The 24,845-nt window shown below is 38.2% G+C and overlaps 1 protein-coding gene and 1 pseudogene across 1 annotated transcript in view; one reads left to right on the top strand and one right to left on the bottom strand.

Annotated features, from left to right (window-relative positions):
• Positions 1-24,845, top strand: part of PSMA8 (proteasome 20S subunit alpha 8) — a 41,712-nt gene that overhangs the window by 10,648 nt on the left and 6,219 nt on the right. The window contains exons 2-4 of the mRNA XM_028098405.1: positions 3,265-3,391; positions 17,597-17,721; positions 20,929-21,051. Coding sequence (XP_027954206.1) covers positions 3,265-3,391; positions 17,597-17,721; positions 20,929-21,051 — 375 coding nt within the window. The remainder of the gene's footprint in view (positions 1-3,264; positions 3,392-17,596; positions 17,722-20,928; positions 21,052-24,845) is intronic.
• Positions 5,749-11,692, bottom strand: LOC114204972 (protein FAM178B pseudogene; annotated as a pseudogene).

Raw genomic sequence — 24,845 nt, 5'->3', positions numbered from 1 at the left:
CTATCTTCCTCTCCATCTCTTGCTTCCTCTACATATTACTTTCACTCTGAGACATGACCTCCCTAAGGAGTGGCTCCTATCAATAGGTAAAGAATTATCCTGTCTTCCAAACATTTTCAGTAAAACTTCTTTTTTTTTTTAAGATTTTATTTATTTATTTGACAGAGAGAGACATAGCGAGAGACGGAACACAAGCAGGGGGAATGGAAGAAGGAGAAGCAGGTTTCCCGCAGAGCAGGGAGCCCGATGCGGGGCTCAATGCGGGGCTCGATCCCAGGATCCTGGGATTATGACCGGAGCCCAAGGCAGACACTTAAAGGCTGAGTGCCACCCAGGCGCCCCTCAGTAAAACTTCAGGGATTTACTGTTTGATGAGGCTGGGTTGCATTACAGCCCCAGCCAAAGACTCAGTATTTCTCCAAGAAAAATTGAAGTGCTGTTGTTATCAGAAGGTCAAAAATAACAGATCTTCACTATCCCCTGTAACATTTATATTAAAAGATTTACTTTTATTGACATTCCTAAAATTCCTGGAATGAACCATAACTGTTTATGGAATATTACTGTTTTTCTGTATTCGTAGATTCTATTTGTAAATATCTTGTTTGGAACTTTTGACATCAGCTAAAAAAAAAATAATTTTTTGACATCAGCTTTCCTTTTTTTTTTTTTTGACATGAGCTTTCCTAAGTGAAAATCATTAGTACTTTTCTTTATTTAGAAAATGTCTTATTTGCCAGATTTTAACATTGTTACATAGCTTTCCAAAACAGAGTTAGGAACATTTCCATTTTGATCTGTACCATGGAATAATTTTTTTTTAAGATTTTTTTAGGATTGATTTATTTATTTGTCAGTGAGAGAGCGAGCACACAAGCAGGGGAAGCACCAGGCTGAGGGAAAAGCAGGCTCCTCACTTGAGCAAGGAGCCTGATGTGGGACTCAATTCCAGGGTCCTGGGATTATGACCTGAGCTGAAGGTAGAGGTTTAACTGACTGAGCCACCCAGGTGTCCCATTCATGGAATAATTTAAATAATGTAGGAATTACCCATAACAGATAATCAGGAAAAATTCATCCATGAACCTTCTAGGCATGACACTTGTTTTTGAAATTATCTCATGTTTGTTAGAGAGACTCTGTTTTCTATATTTTCTTGAGTCCGCATGCGCAGTTTAAAATTTTTCTAGTTTGTCATCCTTTTCACTCAGATTTTCAAATTTGTTAACTTAGGGCTATAATTTTTAAATTCTTGGTTTTTCACAATTTTATATAATTTTTACACTTTGCCCCTCTTGGCTAGATTAACTGAGACATCTCTTCATTATTATTTAAAAAACTATCTGTTGGTATTACTTAACAATTTTATTGTTTTCTCCCTAATCATTAATTTCTGCTTTTTCTTATTCACCTTGTAAGCTTAGCTTAAATACTTTTATTCCTTCTTGAACTTCTTGAATGAATTCATAATTAATTTTTTATTTGATTTTATAAAACGAGATTATGAATTTTCTTGTGAGAATAATTTTACCCACATACAAAAGACTTTGATATTAGGATTTTCATTATAAACATTTTCTAGGGGTGCCTGGGTAGCTCAGTCAGTGTAGGGTCTGCCTTCGGCTCAGGTCATAATCTCAGGGTCCTGGGATCAAGCCCCGCATCAGGCTCCCTGCTCAGCAGGGAGTCTGCTTCTCCCTCTCCCTCTGTTCCTCCTCCCTGCTTGTGCTTTCTCTTTCTCTCTCTCAAATAAATAAAAAATCTTTAATAAATACATAAATAAATAAATAAACATTTTCTAGATAGTCTGTGTTAGAAGTTTTAATTTCTTTATTAATTCAAAACTGTTTAGGTGAGAATTATAAAACTTATTATATATGTGGTGATCAATTAATTTCATTTATTACAATTTGGGGAAAATATTGAGATTTTCTTGAGTCATAATAGATATTATATTATTATAATGTCCCTTGGCTTGATAAGAAGGCATAATACCTGTAGGATATAAAGTTCAACATGAGTCTCTTAGATGAAGGTGGGAATGTTGAGGGAGAGTTGTTGGTTTTAGATAGGATGATTAGGTAAAGGCCTATCAGATAAATTGACAGACTGGAATGAAGTGAGAGAACAGTAAGAGCAAAAGCCTTGATAAATTGTCTTAAGTTTTATTTAATTGAAAGATTTGGGGCGCCTGGGTGGTTCAGTCGTTAAGCGTCTGCCTTCGGCTCGGGTCATGATCCCAGGGTCCTGGGATCGAGCCCCTCATCAAGGCTCCCTGCCCTGCGGGAAGCCTGCTTCTCCCTCTTCCACTCCCCCTGCTTGTGTTCCCTCCCTCGCTGTGTCTCTCTCTGTCAAATAAATAAATAAAATCTTTAAAAAAAAAGAAATAAAGAAAGATGTAATCTCAGGTCTAGTTCTGTATTTAACCTGTTCTGTATTTCTACTTCAATGATACTATTTCAGAGCCCACCTATTTGCATAATTAGTACTAATATCACACTTGGCTAGAAGGCAATCATAAACACAAATACCTGTATCAAAATATTTAGATCACCAGTGTAATACAGAATTAAACTTCTCATCTATTACTCTTGAACCCCTGAGAATATAGACATGTTTCCACGGAAGTCCCAGTTTGAGAACTACTATCTTTATACATTATTCTTTAGACATTTTCCCACTGCACTCCCAAGGGAAGGGATAGAGGGAGGAGCAATAGTGATTCTTCTTGTTGTATTCATGTTTGAATGGAGGTTTTATTGATCAGTGAACTGGAGTGAAGGCATTTGGTCTTTCTCTTGGCTTATAGACCCCAAGCATTATCCCTCCAGATTGTGAGATACATGGGAGAGCTTTCAGAATTTTATCTACTTAATTTTCTATACTACTTCTGCTACCACCACTACTAGTACTGCCCATTCTATAAGGAATCCATATAGATTTCCAGCATTTCCTTTCATTTTGGTTAAAATTATTACCTATCTAGTTAGCACTTCTTCAGATGTATTGCTTGAGTTTAGGACACTCTTGTAGCTTCAGCATTGGTGGTATATTCTTCCAATTTCTATGTATTTGTCTGCTTTGCTTTGGGTTTGGAGAATGGACTTCTAGTAATCCCATACCTATGCAGCTGTTTTCTTGGAAGTCTACTTTTCTCACATTTATTGAACAGTTAAGGAAAAGCCTTTTCCTCTAAGTCATGTGTTAGAATAATTTCATTTTAATGTTAAAACTGACATTATGTTTTCTTTAATCATTTGGCAGGTTGGAATCCGAGGTACTGATATAGTTGTGCTTGGAGTAGAAAAAAAATCTGTTGCCAAGCTTCAAGATGAAAGAACTGTGAGGAAAATTTGTGCCCTTGATGACCATGTTTGCATGGCTTTTGCAGGTACTTATGGAACTACAGTAATAATACAGAGTATCATAGTGTAGTAGGGTAACACAGTTGGCCCCTCCTACAATCATCCTGCTACATTTATGCAACACATGGAGATATGCTCCATTTCTTAACACAAACAGTATACCCTGTCTTTTCTGGAATATCACATCTCTATAGACATGGATTTCTGATAATTAGTTTTGATAAAACAGAAATGTTAAAAGATACATATTATAGTACCTTAATTATAACTTCAGGTAGCTGTGTTTTCTTTTTAAACTTTTTATTTTTAAATAATTATAGATATTCAGGAAGTCATAAAAAATAACGGGTGGTGCACCTGGGTGGCTCAGTGGGTTGAGCTTCTGACCCTTGGTTTCAGCTCCGGTCGTGGTCTCCAGGTCGTGGGATCAAGCCCTGCATTGGGCTCCGCACTTAGCGTGGAGTCTGCTTGAGATTCTCGCTCCCTCTCCCTACCCCTTCCGCTTGCGCGCGCTCTCTCTCTAAAATAATCTTTCAGAACAAAACAAAACACAGGGAAGTCTCCTTTACCAAGTTTCCCCCAATGGTAACATCTTCAAAAACCAGTAAAATGACAGTTACAAGCCACAGAGTTTATTCAGATTTAAACAGTTTTATATGCATTCATTTGCATGTGTATGTGTGTGTGTAGTTTTATTAGATTTATCACATGTGTAAGTTCATGTAACCATCACCACAATCAAGATACACAACTCTTCCATCAACCCAAGACTACCTCATGCTATTCTTCCTCATCTCTAACCTCTGGTAGCCACTAATCCATTCTCTTCTCCATCTCTATAATTTTGTCATTTTGAGAATGTTATGTGAATAGAATCCTGTGATATATAACCTTTTCATCTTAGCTTTTCTTGTTCAACATAATTCCCTTGCCATTCATCCAAGTTGTTGCATATATCAATAATTACTTGCTTTTTATTGCTGAATAGTGTTCCATGATATGGATGTACCACACTTTTGTTAACAACTCACTGGTTGAAGGACATTTGGATTATTTCTAATTTTTGCCCAGTACAAATAAAGCTGGTGCGAACATTTGTGTACAGGTTTTTGTGTGAACATAGGTTTTTCCCTTTTTTGTGATAAATGCTCAAGAGTACATTTGCTGGGTCTAAGAAGAAGAAGATAGCAGGAGGGGAAGAATGAAGGGGAGTAAGTCGGAGGGGGAGACGAACCATTAGAGATGATGGACTCTGAAAAACAAACTGAGGGTTCTAGAGGGGAGGAGGGTGGGGGGATGGGTTAGCCTGGTGATGGGTATTAAAGAGGGCACATTCTGCATGGAGCACTGGGTGTTATGCACAAACAATGAATCATGGAACACTACATCAAAAACTAATGATGTAATGTATGGTGATTAACATAACAATAAAAAATTATTTTAAAAAAAAGAGTACATTTGCTGGGTCATATGGTAATGCATGCCTAGTTTTATAAAAAGCCGGCAAATTGTTTTCCAGAGTGCCTGAACTATTTTGCATTCCTACTAGCAGTGTATAAATGATTCATTTTCTCTGCATCCTCAGCAGCCTTTGGTGTTGTTACTATTTTTAATTTTAGACATTTTTGTAAGTGTGTAGTGCTATCTCATTGTGGGTTTAATTTGCATTTGACTCATGGCTAGTGATGTGGAACAGATTTTCATGTGCTTATTTGCCTCTGTATTTTTTTAAAAAGATTTTATTTATTTATTTGACAGAGAGAGACACAGCGAGAGAGGGAACACAAGCAGGGGGAGTGGGAGAGGGAGAAGCAGGCTTCCCGCCGAGCAGGGAGCCCAATGTGGGGCTTGATCCCAGGACCCCGGGATCATGACCCGAGCCGAAGGCAGACACTTAACGACTGAGCCACCCAGGCGCCCCTTGCCTCTGTATTGTGGCAAACAAGGCATGTTTCTTGTCATGTGTGCATGCACATGCACCCATTTTCTTTATATTTTTTCTTTTTTTTTTTCCTGAAATAAGACGTTAGTGTGCACAAAGAAAGCTCACATTATTGACAGAGAGAAGAAGGAGGGTGGGGAGCATAGGCAGCCCAGAGAAACCGGGGAGTATGGAGACAAAGGCCTTACGGCAGAGAAGACAGCTGGGAGAGAAGGAGAGCTGAGGGGTGGGCCAGGCAGAGAGATGCCCCATCCGTTGCCTGGTGCAGGTCAGGGGCAGTGTCAAGGCAGGCTCTTGCTTCATCACACTTGTCCTTCTCTGGCCTCTGTCTTTGCTCCCTCCTGTTCCCTGAGCCCTTTTCGCTCAGAGCGAAAGAGCCTGGGGCCAGCCCTGCCTTGCAACTTTAGTCTTTCCATGGCCTCCTTTAGTCTTTCTAGTCTTTTATAGGGCCCGGGGCTGGCAGTGGGCCAGCAGTTCCTGCCAGCAGATGTAGGTCTGGCCAACCAGATCCTTGAGTCTGGTCCAGTACATGGCCTGGAAGCTCTCCTGGATATCGGTGCCAATATGGAGGCCCAACTGCATGCACAGCAAGCTGCAGCTCTCACCACTGGTCTGGAAGAATGTCCTGGCAAATGACCACCACCCAGGCAGTATCAGAAAGCTGTGGTGCAGGTAGCAGACTTTGTGATCTAGTTTGGCAGTGGCCTTTGCTGTTGCTCCTGGCAAGGTGGCAAGGTCTCAGAGCCCAGGTACTACCAGAGGGATGATGGCCTCGTGAGGCTCTGGACCTGGCTGAGCAAAGACAGCTGGGCCTTCTCTTGCCAGAGAGGGAATGTCTCTTGCTGGTCCTGCATCTGCGCAAAGACCACAAGGCTGGGCTGGCTTTGAAGCTGTCTGCTCCAGAAGGTCACGTCCAGGAAGAACTGCATGGTAATGGTGATCCGACACCTTGCTCAGGGTACAGCATAGCTGCTGGAGCTTCCCTGGCCACTCCTGGATGTTCTTGAGGAGCAGGAGCAGAAACTGCTGGAGATTGGTCTTGCATGGCAGGCAGAGCTGCCCTTCCAGGCCAGCTCAGCACAGCAGCTCAGTTAGGCCCGAGAGGTCTGCATCGGCGTAGGCCCCTGGCTGTGCGAAGGTACACAGTGTCAGGAGCTTATAGATATAGCTCAGGCTAATGCCTAAGGCAGTCTCCAGGGGGGTGTTCTGCTGCTCACTGCAGCTTAGGCTAGTGTCATTTATTTAAACACTTTCCCACCGTGCTGACAGGGCCCCTGCAGTCCCAGAGCAGGACTGTGGGCTCCCAGGGTATAAAATGCTTCCATGACCTCTTGCAGTGAGGGGCACCACCAGTGCTTAACTCCATCAGACTGATGGAAGAACGCATCCATGCTGAGATCCTGTAGGGGGCCAAAGGCTTCTGAGGAAATTTCTGGAGGCCGTGTCAGCAGCTGGAAGAGCCACTGGAGCAGGGGCACCAGGCAGTCAAGGGTGCGTAGGTAGAGGTTGCTCACGAGGCCACTGTGCAGGAAGGACAGCTGCTGGGCCAGGGGGCATCTGAAGAACAGCCCTTCCAGGTGCAGCTTCAGGTGTGAACAATCCAGGATACAATGCAGGAGGTGACACCTGCGTAGAAACACAGCCTCACTGGGATATACTGGTGACACAGATAACCTCTCCACCAGCATCCTGTGCTCGGGTGTGAGAGGCACTTCATCTTCATCCAGATCCAAGGGGCTGAGGTCGGAACAGTCATGCAGAAGCAGCTCCTCCAGCTCCTGCTCCAGGGCCTGTTCCCACTTCTCCTGCAGTAAGTAATCTAAGCTGTTGGTGTAGCTCTCTGAGGCTTCAGAGGCGAACTGGAGCAAGCTGTGGGTGTCCACCCCTGGAGCTGCAGCCTTCTGACTTGGGCCTGCCATGTTCCAGAACAGCTCCTCCAGTGAGTCCAGGCTCCCCTGGGGGTCCGAGTCCTGTGGCTCCTGCTGTGGGAGCCCACTCCTCAGGTGGGCCCATGTCCGCAGGCTCTAAGGCCCCATTACACCCACCCACCTCTGGGCTGTGGCCCCCTTGCCAGCCTACAGTACCCTCAGGTTCAGGAACTCTACAGGCAGTGGGCTCCAGTCAGTGGGGAACATGTCCCTGGCTGCATGCACCTTGGGCTTCTTTGACGAGTTGTGAGCTGGAGCTGAGGTAGGACTGCAGTGGTGCCAGGTGGGGTGGAGGAGCCCCTGGTGCAGAGGATGGTTGAAGCAGCTGCCCTTCGGGCTGCACAACAGGATGGGCACCACAGCAGCTGCTCTGACCCCTTCTGTCTGAGGAAGGGCTAATGGAGTCCTCTGGGGCCTGGCCATCAGCAAACCACTGGACTTTTATCCTCCGAGGCCTCCCCCACACCCCTAGCATTGTACCAGCAGGTTGCACCTGGATGGGCAACAGCCATCTAGCACCTGGGCACATGTAGACAGCCACACGCACCCATTTTCTAATGATGTTTTTTTCAAACCAGGATTTTTTAATGATGTTTAAAAGCCTTATTGAACAAAAAATAGCTTTTATCTGTCTTAAAAAAGTAATCATCTCGCCACAAAACAAGTTTTAATAAATTTTTAAAAGATTGAAATCATACAAAGGATCATTTCCAATCAAAATGGAATAAAACTAGAAATCAACAGCAGAAGGAAAACTGAAAAAAATCCATAGATGTGTAGGAATTAATACAGCTGACCCTTAACAACACAGGTTGAACTACACAGGTCCACTTATATATGGAATTTTTACATATAGTACTGTAAATTTATTTTCCTTATGACTTTCTTAATAACATTTTCTTTTCTCTAGCTTACTTCATTGTAATAATACAGTATATAGTACATATACAAAATATACGTTAATTGACCATGTTATCAATAAGGCTTTCAGGCAACAGTAGGCTATCAGTAGTTAAGTTTTTGAGGAGTCAAAAGTTACATGCAGATTTTAGTAGGGGGAAGGGATTGGCACCCCAACCCTTGTGTTGTTTAAGGGTCAGCTATACTAAAAAACCCATGGGTCAAAAAAGACATCAGAAGAGAGGTACATGGATGGCTCAGTCAGTTAAGCATCTGTCTTTGGCTCAGGTCATGATCCCAGAGTCCTGGGATCAAGCCCCACATCGGGCTCCCTGCTCAGCAGGGAGCCTGCTTCTCCCTCTCCCTCTGCTGCTCCCACTGTTTGTGCTCTCTCTCTCTCTCTCTGTGTGTCAAATAAATAAATAAAATCTTTTTAAAAAAGGCATCAGAAGTTAGAAAATATCTTGAGACAAATGAAAATGAAAACACATCATATGAAACTTACGGAATGCAGCAAATGCAGTGCTAAGAGGAAAATTTGTGGCCGTAACTGCTTAATTTAAAAAAAAGAAGAAGACAAATGTCAATTCAATAGCCTAACGTTATACCCTAAGAACTAGAAAAGAAGAGCAAACTAAACCTAAGGCTAGCACAAGGAAGGAAGTAATAAAGATTAGAGATATAAAAAATAGGAGAACAAGAAACAAAAATCAATAAAACCAATAGTTTTGTTCTTCAGAAAAGACTATCAATATTGACAAACCATTAGGTTGCCTAAGAACAAAAGAAGACTCAACTAAAAGCAGAAATGAAAAAGGAGACATTACTAATGATTTTACAGAAATAAAAAGGATTATCAGAGAGTACTGTGAATAGTCATAAACCAACAAGTGAGAAGAAACTGACACATTTCTTGAAACATACAAATTACCTGTTACTCAAGAAGAAATGGAAAATCTCAACAGATGTATAATAAGTAAAGAGTGAATCAGTGATCAAAAACCTCCCAATAAAAAAACTCCATAACTAGATGCTTTCTCTGGTGAATTCTACCAAACTTTTAAAGAAGAATTAACACCAACTCTCAAAGTCTTCAATAAATTGAAGGAATGCTTCCAAACTCATTCTATGAGACCAGCATTACCATGACACTAAAACCAAAGACACTACAAGAAAACTATAGACCAATATCCCTTATAAATATTGATGTAAAAATCCTCACCAAAGTACTAGCAAACCAAATTCAGCATATTAAAGGAATTATATACCATGACCAACTAGGATTTATTTCTGGAGTGCAAAGATAATTCAGCACATGAAAATCAGTGTAATATACCACACAAAATGATGGACAAAACTTCATGATCATCTCAATTGATTTAGAAGAAGAATTTAACAACATTCAATACCCTTTAATGATGAAAACACTCAACAAACTAGGAATAGAAGGAAAAGATCTCCACATAATAAAGACCATTTATGAAAAACAGAGAACATCATAGTTAGAAAAGACTGAAAGCTTTTCCTCTAAGATCAGGAAGTCAAGGATGCCTACTTTTGCCACTTCTACTTAACATAATAGTGAAAGTCCTAGCCTGACCAATTAGGCAAGAAAAAAAAAGGCATCCAAATTGGAAAGGAAGAAATAAAATAAAATCTGTTTACAGATGACATGATCTTGCATATAGAAAACCCTAAAGATCACACACACACACACACACACACACACACACAACTGTTAGAGGTAATAATTAAATTGAACAAAGTTGGAGGAAATAGTGCCAACACAAAAAAATCAGTTGTGTTTCTATACACTGACAGTGAACAATCTGAAAAGGAAATTAAGAGAAATAGTTCTATTTACAGTAGCATCAAAAAGAATAAAATACTTAGGAATAAACTTAACCAAGGAGGCAAAAGACTTGTACACTGAAAACTATAAAACGTTGCTGAAAGAAACTGAAGAAGACACAAATAAATGTAAATGCCCCATTTATTTAAAATCTCAAAATACCTTTTTAGGTTAAGTTCCACTCCTAAGAATTTTAGCAACATCATATACCCAACGCTTCCCATTTAGCTCCTTATGCAGCTCAGTCAGTTAAGTGTCCCAACTCTTGGCTTCAGCTGAGTCTGTGGAATAGGAGAAAAATATTTGCAAAACTATATCCAATAAGGGATTAATTACCATAATATATAAAGAATACTTAGAACACAACAGCAAAGAAGCAGACACCCCAATTCAAAAATGAGCAAAGAATTTAAATAGATATTTCTCCAGAGAAGATATACAAATGGCCAATAAATCCATGAAAAAATACTCAATGTCACTAATCATTAGAGAAATGCAAATCAAAACCACAGTAAATTACTTCACATCCATTAGGATGGCTATTATCAAGAAAACAAGATAAGGATTAATAAGACTGGAGAATTCCAAACTTTGTGTACTGTGGATGAGAATGTAAAATGGTATAGTCACTATTGAAAACAATATGGTGGTTTCTTAAAAAATTAAACATAGAATTACCATGTGATCCAACCATTCCACTTCTGGGTTTATATCTAAAAGAACTGAAAGTAGGGACTCCAAGAGATATTGGTATACCCATATTTATAACAGTATTAATCACAGTAGGTAAAAGATGGATGAATGGGTAAACATAATGTGCTGTATACATACAATGGAACATAATTCAGCCCTAAAAAAGGAAGGAAAATCTGATGCATACTACAACATGGATGAATCTTGAAGACATTATGATAAGTGAAATAAGCAGTCATAATGGGATAATTACTATATGGTTCCACTTATATGAGAATACCTGGACTAGTCAAATTCATAGACACAGGAAGTAGAAGGGTGTTTGCCAGAGGCTGTGGTGGAGGGGGAATGGAAGGTTATTTCATGGGCTCATAGTTCAGTTTGGGAAAATAAAGTCCTAGAGATGGATGGTGATGATTTCCCAACAGTGTAAATGTTCTTAACTCCATTGAACTGTTTTTAAACTTAGAAATGGTTAAGATGATAAATTTTATGTTATGTACATTTTACTACAATAAAAGAAAAAATTTTAAAGAAATCATCTTAGTATAAATGATATGGAATGCTTTAACTTCTAGTATGCATACTTTTCTGACTTTAAAAATAATTTTAAAATATGAATATGACTTTTTAGCAGAGCAAAATAAGCATTTACTAATACACTTCCCCACATGTTAATTTATTTTTGTAATTGGAAAATGCCTAAATGTCTAATATTGGGGAACTAGCATAATCAACCATGGCATATCCAAGCAGCTGCTTAAAAGTATAGGCTCTAGAACCATACCAACTGGGTTCTAAGCCAGACTCCCTTGCCCACTACACCTGTGACTGTGGGCAAGGTACTTAACTGCTCTTTGCCTCAGTTTAGTCTTCTTTAACATGAGGCTAATGATAGTGTGTACCTCATTGATTTGTTACAAGAATTAAATGAGTTAACACATAAGAAGCATTTATAACAATGTCTGGCATATATTATTAATATTACCACTACAATTACTACTACTACCATGTTATCATTCTTATTATTTAGTAGCAGTTAAAAAAGGAGGCATGGCCCACAACTATATAGTCAACTAATCTTCAACAAAACAGGAAAAAATATTTGATGGAAAAAAAGTCTTTTCAACAAATGGTGTTGGGAAAACTGGACAGCAACATGCAGAAGAATAAAAGTGGACCACTTTCTTATACCATACACAAAAATAAATTCAAAGTGGATAAAAAACCTAAATGTAAGACAGGAAACCATCAAAATCCTAGAGGAGAAAACAGGTAGCAACCTCTTTGACCTCAGCCTCAGCACCTTCTCACTAGACATATCACTGGAGGCAAGGGAAACAAAAGCAAAAATGAACTATTGGGACATTGTCGAGATAAAAAGCTTCTGCACAGTGAAGGAAACAATCAACAAAACTAAAAGGCAACTGATGGCATGGGAGAAGATATTGTAAATGACCTATCAGATAAAGGGCTAGTATCCAGAATCTATAAAAAACTCATCAAAATCAACACTCAAACAATAAATAATCCAGTTAAGAAATGGGCAGAAGACCTAGGACACATTGTACTCTGATCATTAATGTACTTGACTATCTCCACACTAAGGTGTGAGCTCCTAGAGAATATGGACTGTGTCCTCCTCTACTTTATATCTCTGGCTCAAGCCAAGTGCCTAGCACATTGTGAAAACTTGATAATTCTGTTTTAAATCAATGGATCTGACATATATACGGCATGTTTGAAATGAACATCATACATTTCAAATAAATAAAACAGACCCCAACTACTATCACAATAGTGGTTGGTTGTATAAAAAAGAAAGAAAGAAAGAAAGAAAGAAATGGGCAGAAGACTAAACAGATATTCTCCAAAGAAGACATACAGATGGCCAGCAGATACATGAAAAAATGCTCAACATCACTCATCATTAGGGAAATACAAATCAAAACCACAATGAGATACCACCTCACACCTGTCAGAATGGTTAAAATTACCAGCTTAGAAAACAACAGATGTTGGCGAGGATGCAGAGAAAGGGGAACCCTTTTGCACTATTGGTTGGAATGCAAGCTGGTACAGCCACTCTGGAAAACAGTATTGAGGTTTCTCAAAATTGCAATTGCACTACTAGGTATTTATCCAAAGCATACAAAATTGCTGATTCCAAGGGGCAAACACACTCCAGTGTTTATAGCAGGGCTGTCAACAATAGCCACATTGTGGAAAGAGCCCACATTGTCCATTGACTGATGAATGATAAAGAAGAGTGATTATATATATATATATATATATATATATATATATATATATATGTAAATTTTACTCAACCATCAAAAACAAGTCTTGCCATTTGCAACGATGTGGATGGAACCAGAGTGTATTATGCTAAGGGAAATAAGTCAGTCAGAGAAAGACAAATACATGATTTCACTCATGTGGAATTTAAGAAACAAAGCAGATGAACATAGGGGAAGGAAAGGAAAAACAAAGATAAAAACACAGAAGGAGGCAAACCATAAGAGACTCTATAGTTAAGAGAACAAACAGGGTTGCCGGAGGGGAAGGGGTAGGGGGATGGGCTAAATGGGTGATGAGCATTAAGGAGGGCACTTGCTATACGTATTGACATGGCAACGTATTCACAATATATATTAAAAATAGTCGGTTACTGAATAATATGTATAATATTGTTTTGTTTATAGCTTTTGGAATTACATGGTAGCTTTTATTCCCTCTGTTGGAATATTTTACAATGAGTACATATCAGAAAAAAACATATAGTTTCATCTTGAAAAAAATCATTCTTTTGTCAATGTTGTTGCTATATTGTACTTTTAATGTTTAGAAAACAGCCCTTAGGAAAAAAATCAAAGAATTTGAAAAAAATAATTCTTTTGTGTGCCATGTAGAATTCCATTTAAAAGTAGAAATTTTACATTGTGTAAGTTATTTTCAAGATTTTCAAGATAATGTTGTGGTATGAATTCGAAAGCACTAGAGGGGCACCTGGGTGGCTCAGTCAGTTAGGCATCTTCCTTTGGCTCAGGTCTTGATCTGAGGGTCCTGGGATCAAGCCCCTTGGCAGGCTCCCTGCTGAGCAGGGAGTCTGCTTCTCCCTCTCCCACTGCCCCTCCCCGCTGCTTGTGCTCTCTTTCTCTCTTTCGCTCTCTCTCTCTCAAATAAAATCTTTTAAAAAATAAAAGCACTAGATGGAGGACTTATTTCTTCTATAGATTGCTTATTTATAAACAAAGTGAAATTGCAATTTTTTAAAGTTTTTATTTAAATTCCAGTTAGTTAACATACAGTGTATTATTAGTTTTGGGTATACAATATTGTGACAGGTTCTTCATTGTTGACTAACAATGACTTTCTCACAACACCCAGTGCTAATCACAAGTGCACTCCTTAATCCCCATCCCTATTTCACCCAACCCCCAACCTCTCTAACAACCATCAGTTTGTTCCCTGTAGTTAAGAGTCTGTTTCTTGGTTTGCCTTTCTTTTTTTCCCTTTGCTCTTTTGTTTTGTTCTTAAGTTCCATATATGATTGAAATCATATGATACTTACCTTCTCTGACTGACTTAAATTATTTTGCTTGGCATAATATTCTCTAGCTCCATCCATGTCATTACACATGGCAAGATTTCATTCTTTTTACTGCTGAGTAATATTCTATTGTGTATATATACCACATTTTCTTTATCCATTCATCAGTCGATGGGACTTGGGCTATTTCCATAATTTGGCTATTACAGATAATGCTGCTATAAACATCAGGGTGCATGTATCCCTTTGAATTAGTATTTTTGTATTCCTTGGGTAAATACCTAGTAGTGCAATTCCTGGATCATAGGGTAGTTGTATTTTTAACTTTTTGAGGAATCTCCATACTGTTTTTCAGAGTGGCTGTACCAGTTTGCATTCCCACCAACAGTGCAAAAGGGTTCCCCTTTCTCCATAACCTCGCCAACACCTACTCTTTCTTGTGTTGTTGATTTTAGCCATTCTGACAGGTGTGAGATGATAGCTCATTGTAATTTTTATTTGTATTTCCTTGATGATGAGTGATGTTGAGCATCTTTTCGTGTGTGTGTTGGCCATCTGTATGTCTTCTTTGGAAAAATGTCTATTCATGTCTTCTGCCCATTTTTTAGTTGCATTATTCATTTTTGGGGTGTTGAGTTTTATAAGTTCTTTATATATTTTGGATACTAACCTTTATCAGATAGGTCATTCGCAAATATCTTCCATTCTGTAGGAAGAATAAATATATTTAAAATGTCTGTACTACCCAAAGCAATCTATACATTTAGTGTAATTCCTATCAAAATACTAACAGCATTTTTTACAGAGCTAGAACAAAGAATGCTAAAATTTGTATGAACCACAAAACACCCTGTATAGCCAAAGAAACCTTGAAGAAGAAAAGCAGGCATCATAATTCTGGACTTCAAGTTATATTACAAAGCTGTAGTGATCAAAACAGTATGGTACCAGCACAAAAACAGACATATAGATCAGTCAAACAAAATAGAAAACCCAGAAATGAGCCCACAACTATATGGTCAATTAATCTTTGGCAAAGTAGGGAAGAATAACCAATGGGGAAAAGACTGCCTTCAAAAAAAAAAAAAAAGACACCAGTTTCTTCAACAAATGGTATTGGGAAAACTGGGCAGCAAAGTGCAAAAGAATGAAACTGGACCACTTTCTTACACCATACACACAAAAAAAATTCAAAATGGATTAAAGACTTAAATATGAGATCTGAAACCATAAAAATCCTAGAGGAGAACACAGGCAGTAACTTCTTTGACATCGGCTATAGTAACTCTTTCTAGATATGTCTCCTTAGCCAAGGGAAACAAAAGCAAACCTAAACTATTCTGACTTCATCAAAATAAAAAGCTTCCAGGGACACCTGGGTGGCTCAGTCAGTTAAGCATCTGCCTTTGGCTCAGGTCATGATCCCAGGGTCCTGGGATCGAGTTTCACATCAGGCTCCTTGCTCAGCAGGGAGTCTGCTTCTCCCTCTGTCTGCCACTCCCCCTGCTTATGTGCTCTCTCTCTCCCTCTTTGACAAATAAATAAAATCTTTAAAAAAACAAAATAAAAAGCTTCCGCCAGCGAAGGAAACAACAAAACTAAATGGTAACCTATGGAATGTGAAATTGCAATTTTCAATGCTGTCTGTAAATTGAACTTGTTCTTTTTTTCCTAGCTATTTAGTATTGATTAGTGTAATTACTATTTCTTATGTTAAAAACAAACACAATCACACAAATGTATTACTTATATGGTTTGGCAAATTTATCACTAACTTTTTTTCTTGAATCAGTTATGTCACTACTTTTTAAGTATACTTTTATGTTTCTGTAGTTTGGGATATTTACATTGTAAAGGGGAAATAACTCAGAAATCTTTCAGATCACATTTTCTAATTCAGTATAGATTTGAATCCATAGGATAGGTAAAATTAATCTCTTCCCATTTCTTTCTCTCATATAACATTTTTTAAATAACTTTTTTAAACTATTTTTTAAAGTCAACTCTACCCCCAACATGGGGCTCAAACTCACAACCCCAAGATCAAGAGTCACATGCTCTACCAACTGAGCCAGCCAGGTGCTTCTCATATTTTGCAGAGAGAATAGAATCAGTTTCTCCCTCTTTAACTATCTGATTAAAATTTGCCCCCGACCCATGAGTGTTAGGGTGAATCTTAGGGGCATATTGTGACAGGTTCTTCATTGTTGACTACCATTATCTTCAGGGACTGACAATTCTTCCATTTGTAGAAACACAATTTGAAATGGTGTGGAAGTCTTGCAAAAAGACTGATGGTTATGTGAGAAATGACTGTTACAGAGATTTTGTGAATGCATTTTCCTGGTAGTGTGCTATTAAGAGAGTGGGGAAAGAAACAAAATGGCCATGTAAAGGTCAAATGCCAGAGAAGTCTTTAATAGAAATGTTTGCAACTGTTGCATTTAAGTTTTGGGTCAGTTGTTTTTATAGAATCACATTCTCTTTCCTTATGGAAATGTTGAAAATTAATTACATGATGTTTTGGTATGGCAAAAGGAAGACTTTTCTTTTTCTGTTTTAACATTCTTGATTTTCAAACCCTTAATCTTGGACGAAAAGCTGAGAGAAATCACATGTCACAGTTATATTGAATGCAGTTTGAATTCAATGGATATGTGTTTGATAATGAAGTAATACTGTCTTCATAAGGAGAAATACAGCTTACTTAATGATTTAGGTAATGAATAATATTCATAATATAAATAATATTGATTTTAGAACCAGGATAAACCATCAGCCTTTGATCAGTCTGCCTTTGATATCTTCCCCAAAAATAGTTTTAAAAAATATGACTACAGAGATTTTTAGAAAATGTTTAATAAAATCTCATAACCAGACCAACCACTGTGAGTTAAACCATTTTGATCTTCGGGAAAATAGTTTACTTAACTTAGTGTTTAACTATTACTCTTTAAAACCATTTCTTTCTTTTTTTAAGATTTTATTTATTTATTTGAGAGAGAGTGAGCACAGGGAGGGGGTTGGTCAGAGGGAGAAGCAGACTCCCCACTGAGCAGGGAGCCTAATGTGGGACTTGATCCTGGGACTCCATGATCATGACCTGAGCCAAAGGCAGTCGCTTAACCAACGGAGCCACCCAGGTGCCCCTAAAACCATTTCTTTAAAAAGTAAATAAGAATGCATCAGATTAAGTATTAAATGTTGGACAAGTGATATTGTTTTATAAATTATTTATAATGGACAGATATTGAAAAAAACAAATGGACATTATAAGAAAGATTTCATGGTAGCTAAAAAAAAAAAACCCTTTGGACAAGAAAAGAGTCATTCTTTTTTGTAATGTATTGCCTACTTTTATAGGACTGACTGCTGATGCTAGAGTAGTAATAAACAGAGCCCGTGTGGAGTGCCAGAGTTATAAGCTCACAGTTGAGGACCCAGTCACTGTAGAATATATAACTCGCTTCATAGCAACTTTAAAGCAGGTAAGACACTATTCCAACAGATTTTGAGAGGTTTTCTTCTTTTGCCATCATTATGGTTCCTACCATGGGAATACTACAATAACTCCACTCATTTAATCTGTTAAATCTACTAAACTCCTTATTCCTTCTCACACTTACTTCATACACTCTTATTCCAGTGGACTGCATTGATTTGAGCATTAGAAATCTCAATTACTATCAATTCTAGGAATTATATTAAAATTTCAAAGAGCAGTAAATCCCGTATTTTAAGAGGATTTCTATACCTCTAGAGATACAGTAATGAAAACTTTTTTTTTTACACGTTTACTAAAGAAATACGCATGGTTCTTTCATCTACAAACCTAAACACAACTGATCAGGTTTGGATATGATGTTTTGTTTTTTAAGATTGATTGATTCATTGATTGATTATTTTAGAGGGAGACAGAGAGTGCAATGGGGAGGGACAGAAGGAGAGGGAGAGAGAATCTTAACTAGGCTCTACGCTCAGCACAGCCCAACGCAGGGCTCAATCTCACAACCCTGAGATCATGACCTGAGCTGAAATCAAGAGTCAGATGCTCCACCTACTGAGCCACCCAGGCACCTCTGGATATGATTTCTGAATTCATACATATGGATGCATGGTTTGACATTAAGTATAATCACTATGTATATAAGTATTTGTTCTCTATCATTTTATGTGTCCTTTTTGTTTGTCAGCATAATCCTTATGCATACTTACCATTCTTACTAACCATATAATACTGTTTCCAGTTGCTCACTGGTAATTAGACTGTTTCCAGTTTCTTTCCCTTTCTCATTGTCTTTCTTGGTTTAGTACTTTAATAACATTATTCTGTCTTTGTCACAGCCTTTATTTTTCTTTTTTGAGTTATATTGTTAAATTAATTTTCAGTATGAGATTACTAGATTAGAGATTGTAATTGGTTTTAAGACTCTTGTTATATGTAGCTAAATTGCTTGCTAAAAAGATTGAACCAATTTTTATTGTGCAACCAGCAATGCATAAATGTATCCTTGAAGGATCATCAACTTTGGGTTTTCATTTTTCTTTTATTTTGCAAATAAGTATAACATAGTACTATAATAGTTGTTTTAATTTGTATTTTATAATTAGTAATGAGGTTGATTTTTTTCCCCACATGTTGGTTTGCTATTTTCATTTCTTCTAGTGTAAACTATCTTTCCCTTTGACAGGCACTCTGGTGGTTAAGAATGTGTCTCCAGGAGCCAGAATTTGGGCGTTTTGAATCCTGGCTTTGTTACTTCCTAGTTAGTGCCGTGAGCATACTATTTAGCCTGTTTTGTCTTAATTTTCTTATTTATAGAATAAACATTACAATAATAATTACTTTGTTGAGTTGCATTATGGATTAAATGATTTAATACATTTAAAGCATTTACAGCACTTTCTGGCATGGATTTTGCCATTTGTCCATGTAGAGATTTTTTTTAATAAACTATATATTCTAGATATTAAAGTTTTAAATCACATACTTACAAAAAGATACCTTTGTGGGTTTTTTTCCATTTAATTTATGTTGCAAGTAAGTCCAACATTTTTATATTATTCTACTTTACTTTTTTATTTGCTTTGATTTTCTTAGTAGTTAAAAGGGTATCCACTGGGGTGCCTGCATGGTTTAGTTGGCTAAGCATCCACCTCTTGATCTCAGCTCAGGTCTTGATCTCAAGGTCCTGAGTTCAAGCTTCTTGCTGAGCTCCACACTGTATCCACCAAAAAAGCAAGGTGTAGAACATTTTGTATACAGGGTTCCCAATTGTAGTTTTTAGTTTTTCTTCTAGAAGTATAAAGGCTCCACATAGAATATTTAATATTGTAAACCTATAACAGTGTGGTTGCTATTAGGAAGGGGTCTGGGGCTCTGCAACAAAAGAGATCCTTTAAAATGTACACTTTTTGTACTTTTAAATTATTTTAACCCTGTGCAAGTACTTTTTCATTAAAGAAAAAAACATGGTTGATTAAACAAATAAAAGGGTCTCTCCTCTGAGGTATATTTAAAAAGCATCTACTTCATACCTCTGTGTGAACTAGGAATATTAGGAAATACAGAAGAATGAAGACATAAACCCTGTTCTTTTTTTAAAATTTAATTTAATTTTATTATGTTATGTTAGTCACCATACATCATTAGTTTTTTGATGTAGTGATCACGTTCTTAAAAGTTTGTTTACATTTGTAGCCCAACTATTTGCATTCAAAATTGGAGGTGGCTAATAAAAATACATAATAATAAAATATAAAAATGAAAAAAGAGGCATGAGCTTGAGCTTTCTGTCAGGGCTGCCCTCTGCACAACTTCTAGGAGCACCAGTCTCAGAATTAGTGTGAATTCCACTTGTTGGAGCACAATCTGGGAAGTTCTTGGCACTAAAGTAAAAAGAAATACAAGTGGTTTCCAGTGCCCTGCTGTCTGGGAAGAAAAAACATGCTTTTTCTTCCAGAGAGACAAAGGTTTCCTTGTTTGGTAACTGAAAGAAGTGTCTTAGTTGGGTTTTATGTAGAGATAATTTAGTATATAGTGAACAGAATGTACTTGATAATAATAGTATCAAGTAAGAATATTGATTATAATAGTAACAATTGTAGTGTCTCTCAAAGTAAACCTCAAGAACTTGCTTCCAAAGTACAGCTCATTAAAATCAGCTTTACTAGGTAGGAACCAAAATGGTGTACATATACAGTTCTCTGCTGTATTCACAAGATTATAATCCAATTATGTTACCAAAAGATATATAAAGCAACAAGAAAACAGTTAAGACCATATATAAGCAAACTTACTGTTTTATTTTGCACACTGTATACATTAATTTCATTAAAATTTCATCATGGATTGAAGTTAGTCCAGAAAAACCCAGGAAGAGGGTCTTAGTATTATTTTAGCAGGAATACTTTGCTATTAAAAATTTTTTTAAGATTATTTATTTGAGGGAGAGAGAGCACAGGTGGGCAGGGGGCAGAGGGAGAGGAAGAAGCAGACTCCTCACTGAGCAGGGAGCCCTACATGGGGCTCGGTCCCAGGACCCCGAGATCATGACCTGACCCGAAGGCAAACATTGAACTAACTGAGCCACCCAGGTGCCCCTGCTATTAAAATTTCTTAGTTGATAAATAATAGTACTATTCTTTGTATGGCCTCATACAAAAAGCAGTTATGAAAACATTTTATTTTTCAGAAATATACACAAAGCAATGGACGAAGGCCTTTTGGCATTTCTGCCTTAATTGTAGGTTTTGATGACGATGGTATCCCAAGATTATATCAGACTGATCCCTCTGGTACTTACCATGCTTGGAAGGTAAGTCTTGAATTTGTTAATATATTTTAGAAGTTGAATACGTGTATTCACAGTAAATGTTTTATCACTTTCAGGGACATGACAAAAATTATGTTGCATTAAAGTATTGATGGTGGTACAAACTTTATGTAACCATTTAGCTAGTCAGCAACTATGATGATTTTTGATGGATAGAAAAACACTTTGGTTTATTTTTTTTTAAAGATTTTATTTATTTATTTGAGAGAAAGAATGAGAGAGAGAGAGAGCACATGAGTGGGGGGAGGGTCAGAGGGAGAAGCAGACTCCCTGCCGAGCAGGGAGCTCGACGCGGGACTCGATCCCTGGACTCCAGGATCATGACCTGAGCCGAAGGCAGTCACTTAACCAACTGAGCCACCCAGGCGCCCTGGTTTATTTTTTTTTTAAGATTTTGTTTATTTATTTGACAGGGAGAGAGAGCACAAGCAGGGGGAGCAGCAGACAGAGAGAGAGGCAGGCTCCCTGAGGAGCAGACAGCCCGATGCAGGACTCAATTCCAGGACGCTGGGATCATGACCTGAGCCGAAGGCAGATGCTTAACCAACTGAGCCACCCAGGCACCCCAACACTTTGGTTTATTAATCAAAGGGTCTTTTCCTTACTTTGAAAAGATGTGACAAACCTAAGTATATATAAATGGCCAAATAAGAGATATATCCAATTCCTATTCATCATTCATTCTTCCAAATAAGTACTGCATCATACAGATACTTGCTTTGAGTAGAAATAGTCTTTGCTTTTAATATAGAATTAAATGAGCAATTAAACCCCATAGTGAAATATTGAATGCATTCTCTATTCTAAGAGAGTTAGAGTACCCCAAACTGTGACTCTCTATTTATATGGCAGTACATTACAATTGTCTCTACATAATTCCTGAAATATAGTTTGTTTTCTGGGTAAGTTGTTATTCTTCTTTCATTACCCCAATACTTTGTTTAATGGTACATTCAAATCTAATACAAAAGCCTAGGGTCTAGGGAAACTAGTAGTAATTTCCAGAAACAAATTTTTGTATATTTTAATATATAAAAATAGAAGTACATTATAGAATCTAAATAATTTTTACTTTATTAAAAGTGTAAAGGGGTACCTGGGTGGCTCGCCCTGCCAATTTAGGAATTAGAACCTTTAAACTAATACAATCCAAGAAGCAAAAATTTTATTAGTGGCTCATTAGGGGTTTAATGAGACAGCTATCCCTTGATTCCTAGGTTTGTGGCTATGAAAGAAATTAGTTACTGGCTCCCATGTCAGGGCACATACAGGATCTTGGCTCCTTAAGATGCTAGTGCTATAGCTGAGTCTTCAGTTGGCTATTCCCTGTTTTTATCAGGCTGGCTTCTTTAGGATCAGAGAACATTATAAGACCAGTGAATCCCATGGACATAAATGTATTCTCTCAGTTCCTCCTTGGTCACCAGTAATGTTTTGTAAGATACCATCATGGTGAAGAAAGCATTCAGCAAGTTCACAGAAGGTGGGGCATCTGGTACAGGGAAGGGAAACTCATATCCAGAGTCAGTTTCTCTTCCAGTGAGGGCATACAGATGCCCCTTCCATAACAGAAGAGTCTCAAGAAATCAGTTAGCCCAGGGGCGCCTGGGTGGCTCAGTCGTTAAGTGCCCGCCTTCGGCTCAGGTCATGATCCCAGGGTCCTGGAATCGAGCCCCGCATCTGGCTCCCTGCTCCATGGGAAGCCTGCTTCTCCCTCCCTCTCTCATTCCCCCTGCTTGTGTCCCCTCTCTCACTGTGTCTCTCTATCAAAATAAATAAATAAAATCTTAAAAAGAAAAAAAAAAGAAAGAAGTCAGTTAGCCCAGGGCTGCCTGGGTGGCTCAGTCATTAAGCGTCTGCCTTCGGCTCAGGTCATGATCCCAGGGTCCTGCTTCTTCCTCTCCCTCTGCCCCTCCCCCCCATCGTTTTCTCTCTCTCTCTCTCTCTCTTTCGCTCTCTATCTCAAATAAATAAATAAAATCTTAAAAAAAAAAAATCAGTTAGCCCAGTAGTTCTGGCAGTATCCAGACCAGTGGTGAGGGGACACCCTATTTGAAATATTTTTTTCTCTTAATATATTTTTATATTGCATAAAGTATTTTCTTTATGTGGAGTAACATGTTCTGGGGTTTGGCACATTATATTAAATTGAACTAATCAAAAATTCTCCTGCTATAACCATGTAGAAAGCTAGAATGATCATTAACATGTTTTTAATGCATAGCTGAACTCACAAAAAAAGACACAAAATCCTAAGGGGCCAGAAATGAAGAAAGAATTGAGTACCAGAGTAGTAAGCATGTGAGTTAGTATCACTGTACTTAGGGATATCATAGTGTAGGATTCCCAAAGATAATTACAATCAAAAGTTACAAAGTAAAATATATTAACAATCCATAATTTAACAAATATTCAGTCTATGTGTATTTGAATTACATATCAAATACTGTTATAGGTTTGGGGATATAGAGGTGACAAAAAAGTGTACAGATGGTGTATATGTAATATAAGTCCGGGGGAGGGGCGGGGAGAGAACAAGGTTGGGAGGATAGAGTGTGATTGGTAGGTCAGGTAGTCAGGGAAAGCACCTTTGAAAAGGTGATATTTGAACAGAGGCCTGAAGAAAGTGAAGGAGCAGGCCAGGTAGTTATTTCTGTGGTAGTCCGACCAGAGGAACCAATCAGGGCAAAATTCCAAGGTGGCAGTATGTTCCATATCTATGACTGTACTGTGGTGAATCCAGAAAGACCTGAGCCAAAGGCAGATGCTTAACTGATTGAGCCACCTAGGTACCCCATTAATTTTTGTTCTGTGTATCTTTAAGATATTCAGAGATTTATCTGTGAGATATTGTTTTTGGCTCCTAACAACAGAGATGTGAGGGATGAGTAACAGAGGTAGGAGAGGGCTAGATCTTGTAGAGTCTGAAGGCCATGGATAGGACTTGGATATTAAAGAGAGTGATGTAGGGGTGCCTGGGTGGCTCAGTCAGTTAAGCATCTCTCTGCCTTTGGCTCAGGTCATGATCCCAGGGTCCTGAGATTGAGCCCCACATCAGGCTCCCTGGTCAGTGGGGAGTCTGCTTCTCTCTCTGCCTCCCCCTCCCATGCCCACCTTCGCTTGTGCTCTCTCAAATAAATAAATAAAATCTTAAAAAATAATAATAAAAATAAGGAGAGTGATGTAGAAAGCCATTTGCGGTTTTGGCGTATTAGAGTAATATGACCTGACTCATATTTTTAAAGGATCTGTGTGGCTGCTGTAGTGAGAATAGATTGTACGGTAGAATAGAAGCAGGCAAACAAGTTGAGAGGCTGTGTCCAATAATAATCCAGGCAAGACCTGATATAGATCAGGAGTACTGGACCAGTGGAAGGTGGGGAAGGATCCAGCATAGTCTGTGAAGAAGGAGAACCCAGAGAGGGGTATCCTGGATCACAAGTGAAAATGGTATCCCAAGAAGAGTTGATGAGCTGAGCCAGAGCCACTCATGGGTCAGGTAAAAGTGAAATGATTAGATATGGCAATGGGCAGGTCATGGCTGACCTTGATAAGAATATCTCTTAGTGATGAGAGCCTGACTGGAGTGGATTTAAAAGAGATAGGAAAGATCAAGAATCATCAGGCTTTCATACTTTCTGTAGAAGACCACACAAAGGATATAACTATTATATTACTCATCAGCCAAGAAATTCTAATAGTAAAGTATTCCTGCCAAAATGATCTTCATTATCAATTTTTAATCTTTTTTTAAAAAATATTTTATTTATTTATTT

The sequence above is a fragment of the Eumetopias jubatus genome, unplaced genomic scaffold (assembly GCF_037043125.1).
Source record: "Eumetopias jubatus isolate StellerSeaLion01/CBP00866 unplaced genomic scaffold, mEumJub1_p1.0 scaffold_16, whole genome shotgun sequence".
Lineage (NCBI taxonomy): Eukaryota > Metazoa > Chordata > Mammalia > Carnivora > Otariidae > Eumetopias > Eumetopias jubatus.
This window is presented reverse-complemented; position numbering and strand designations above follow the sequence as displayed.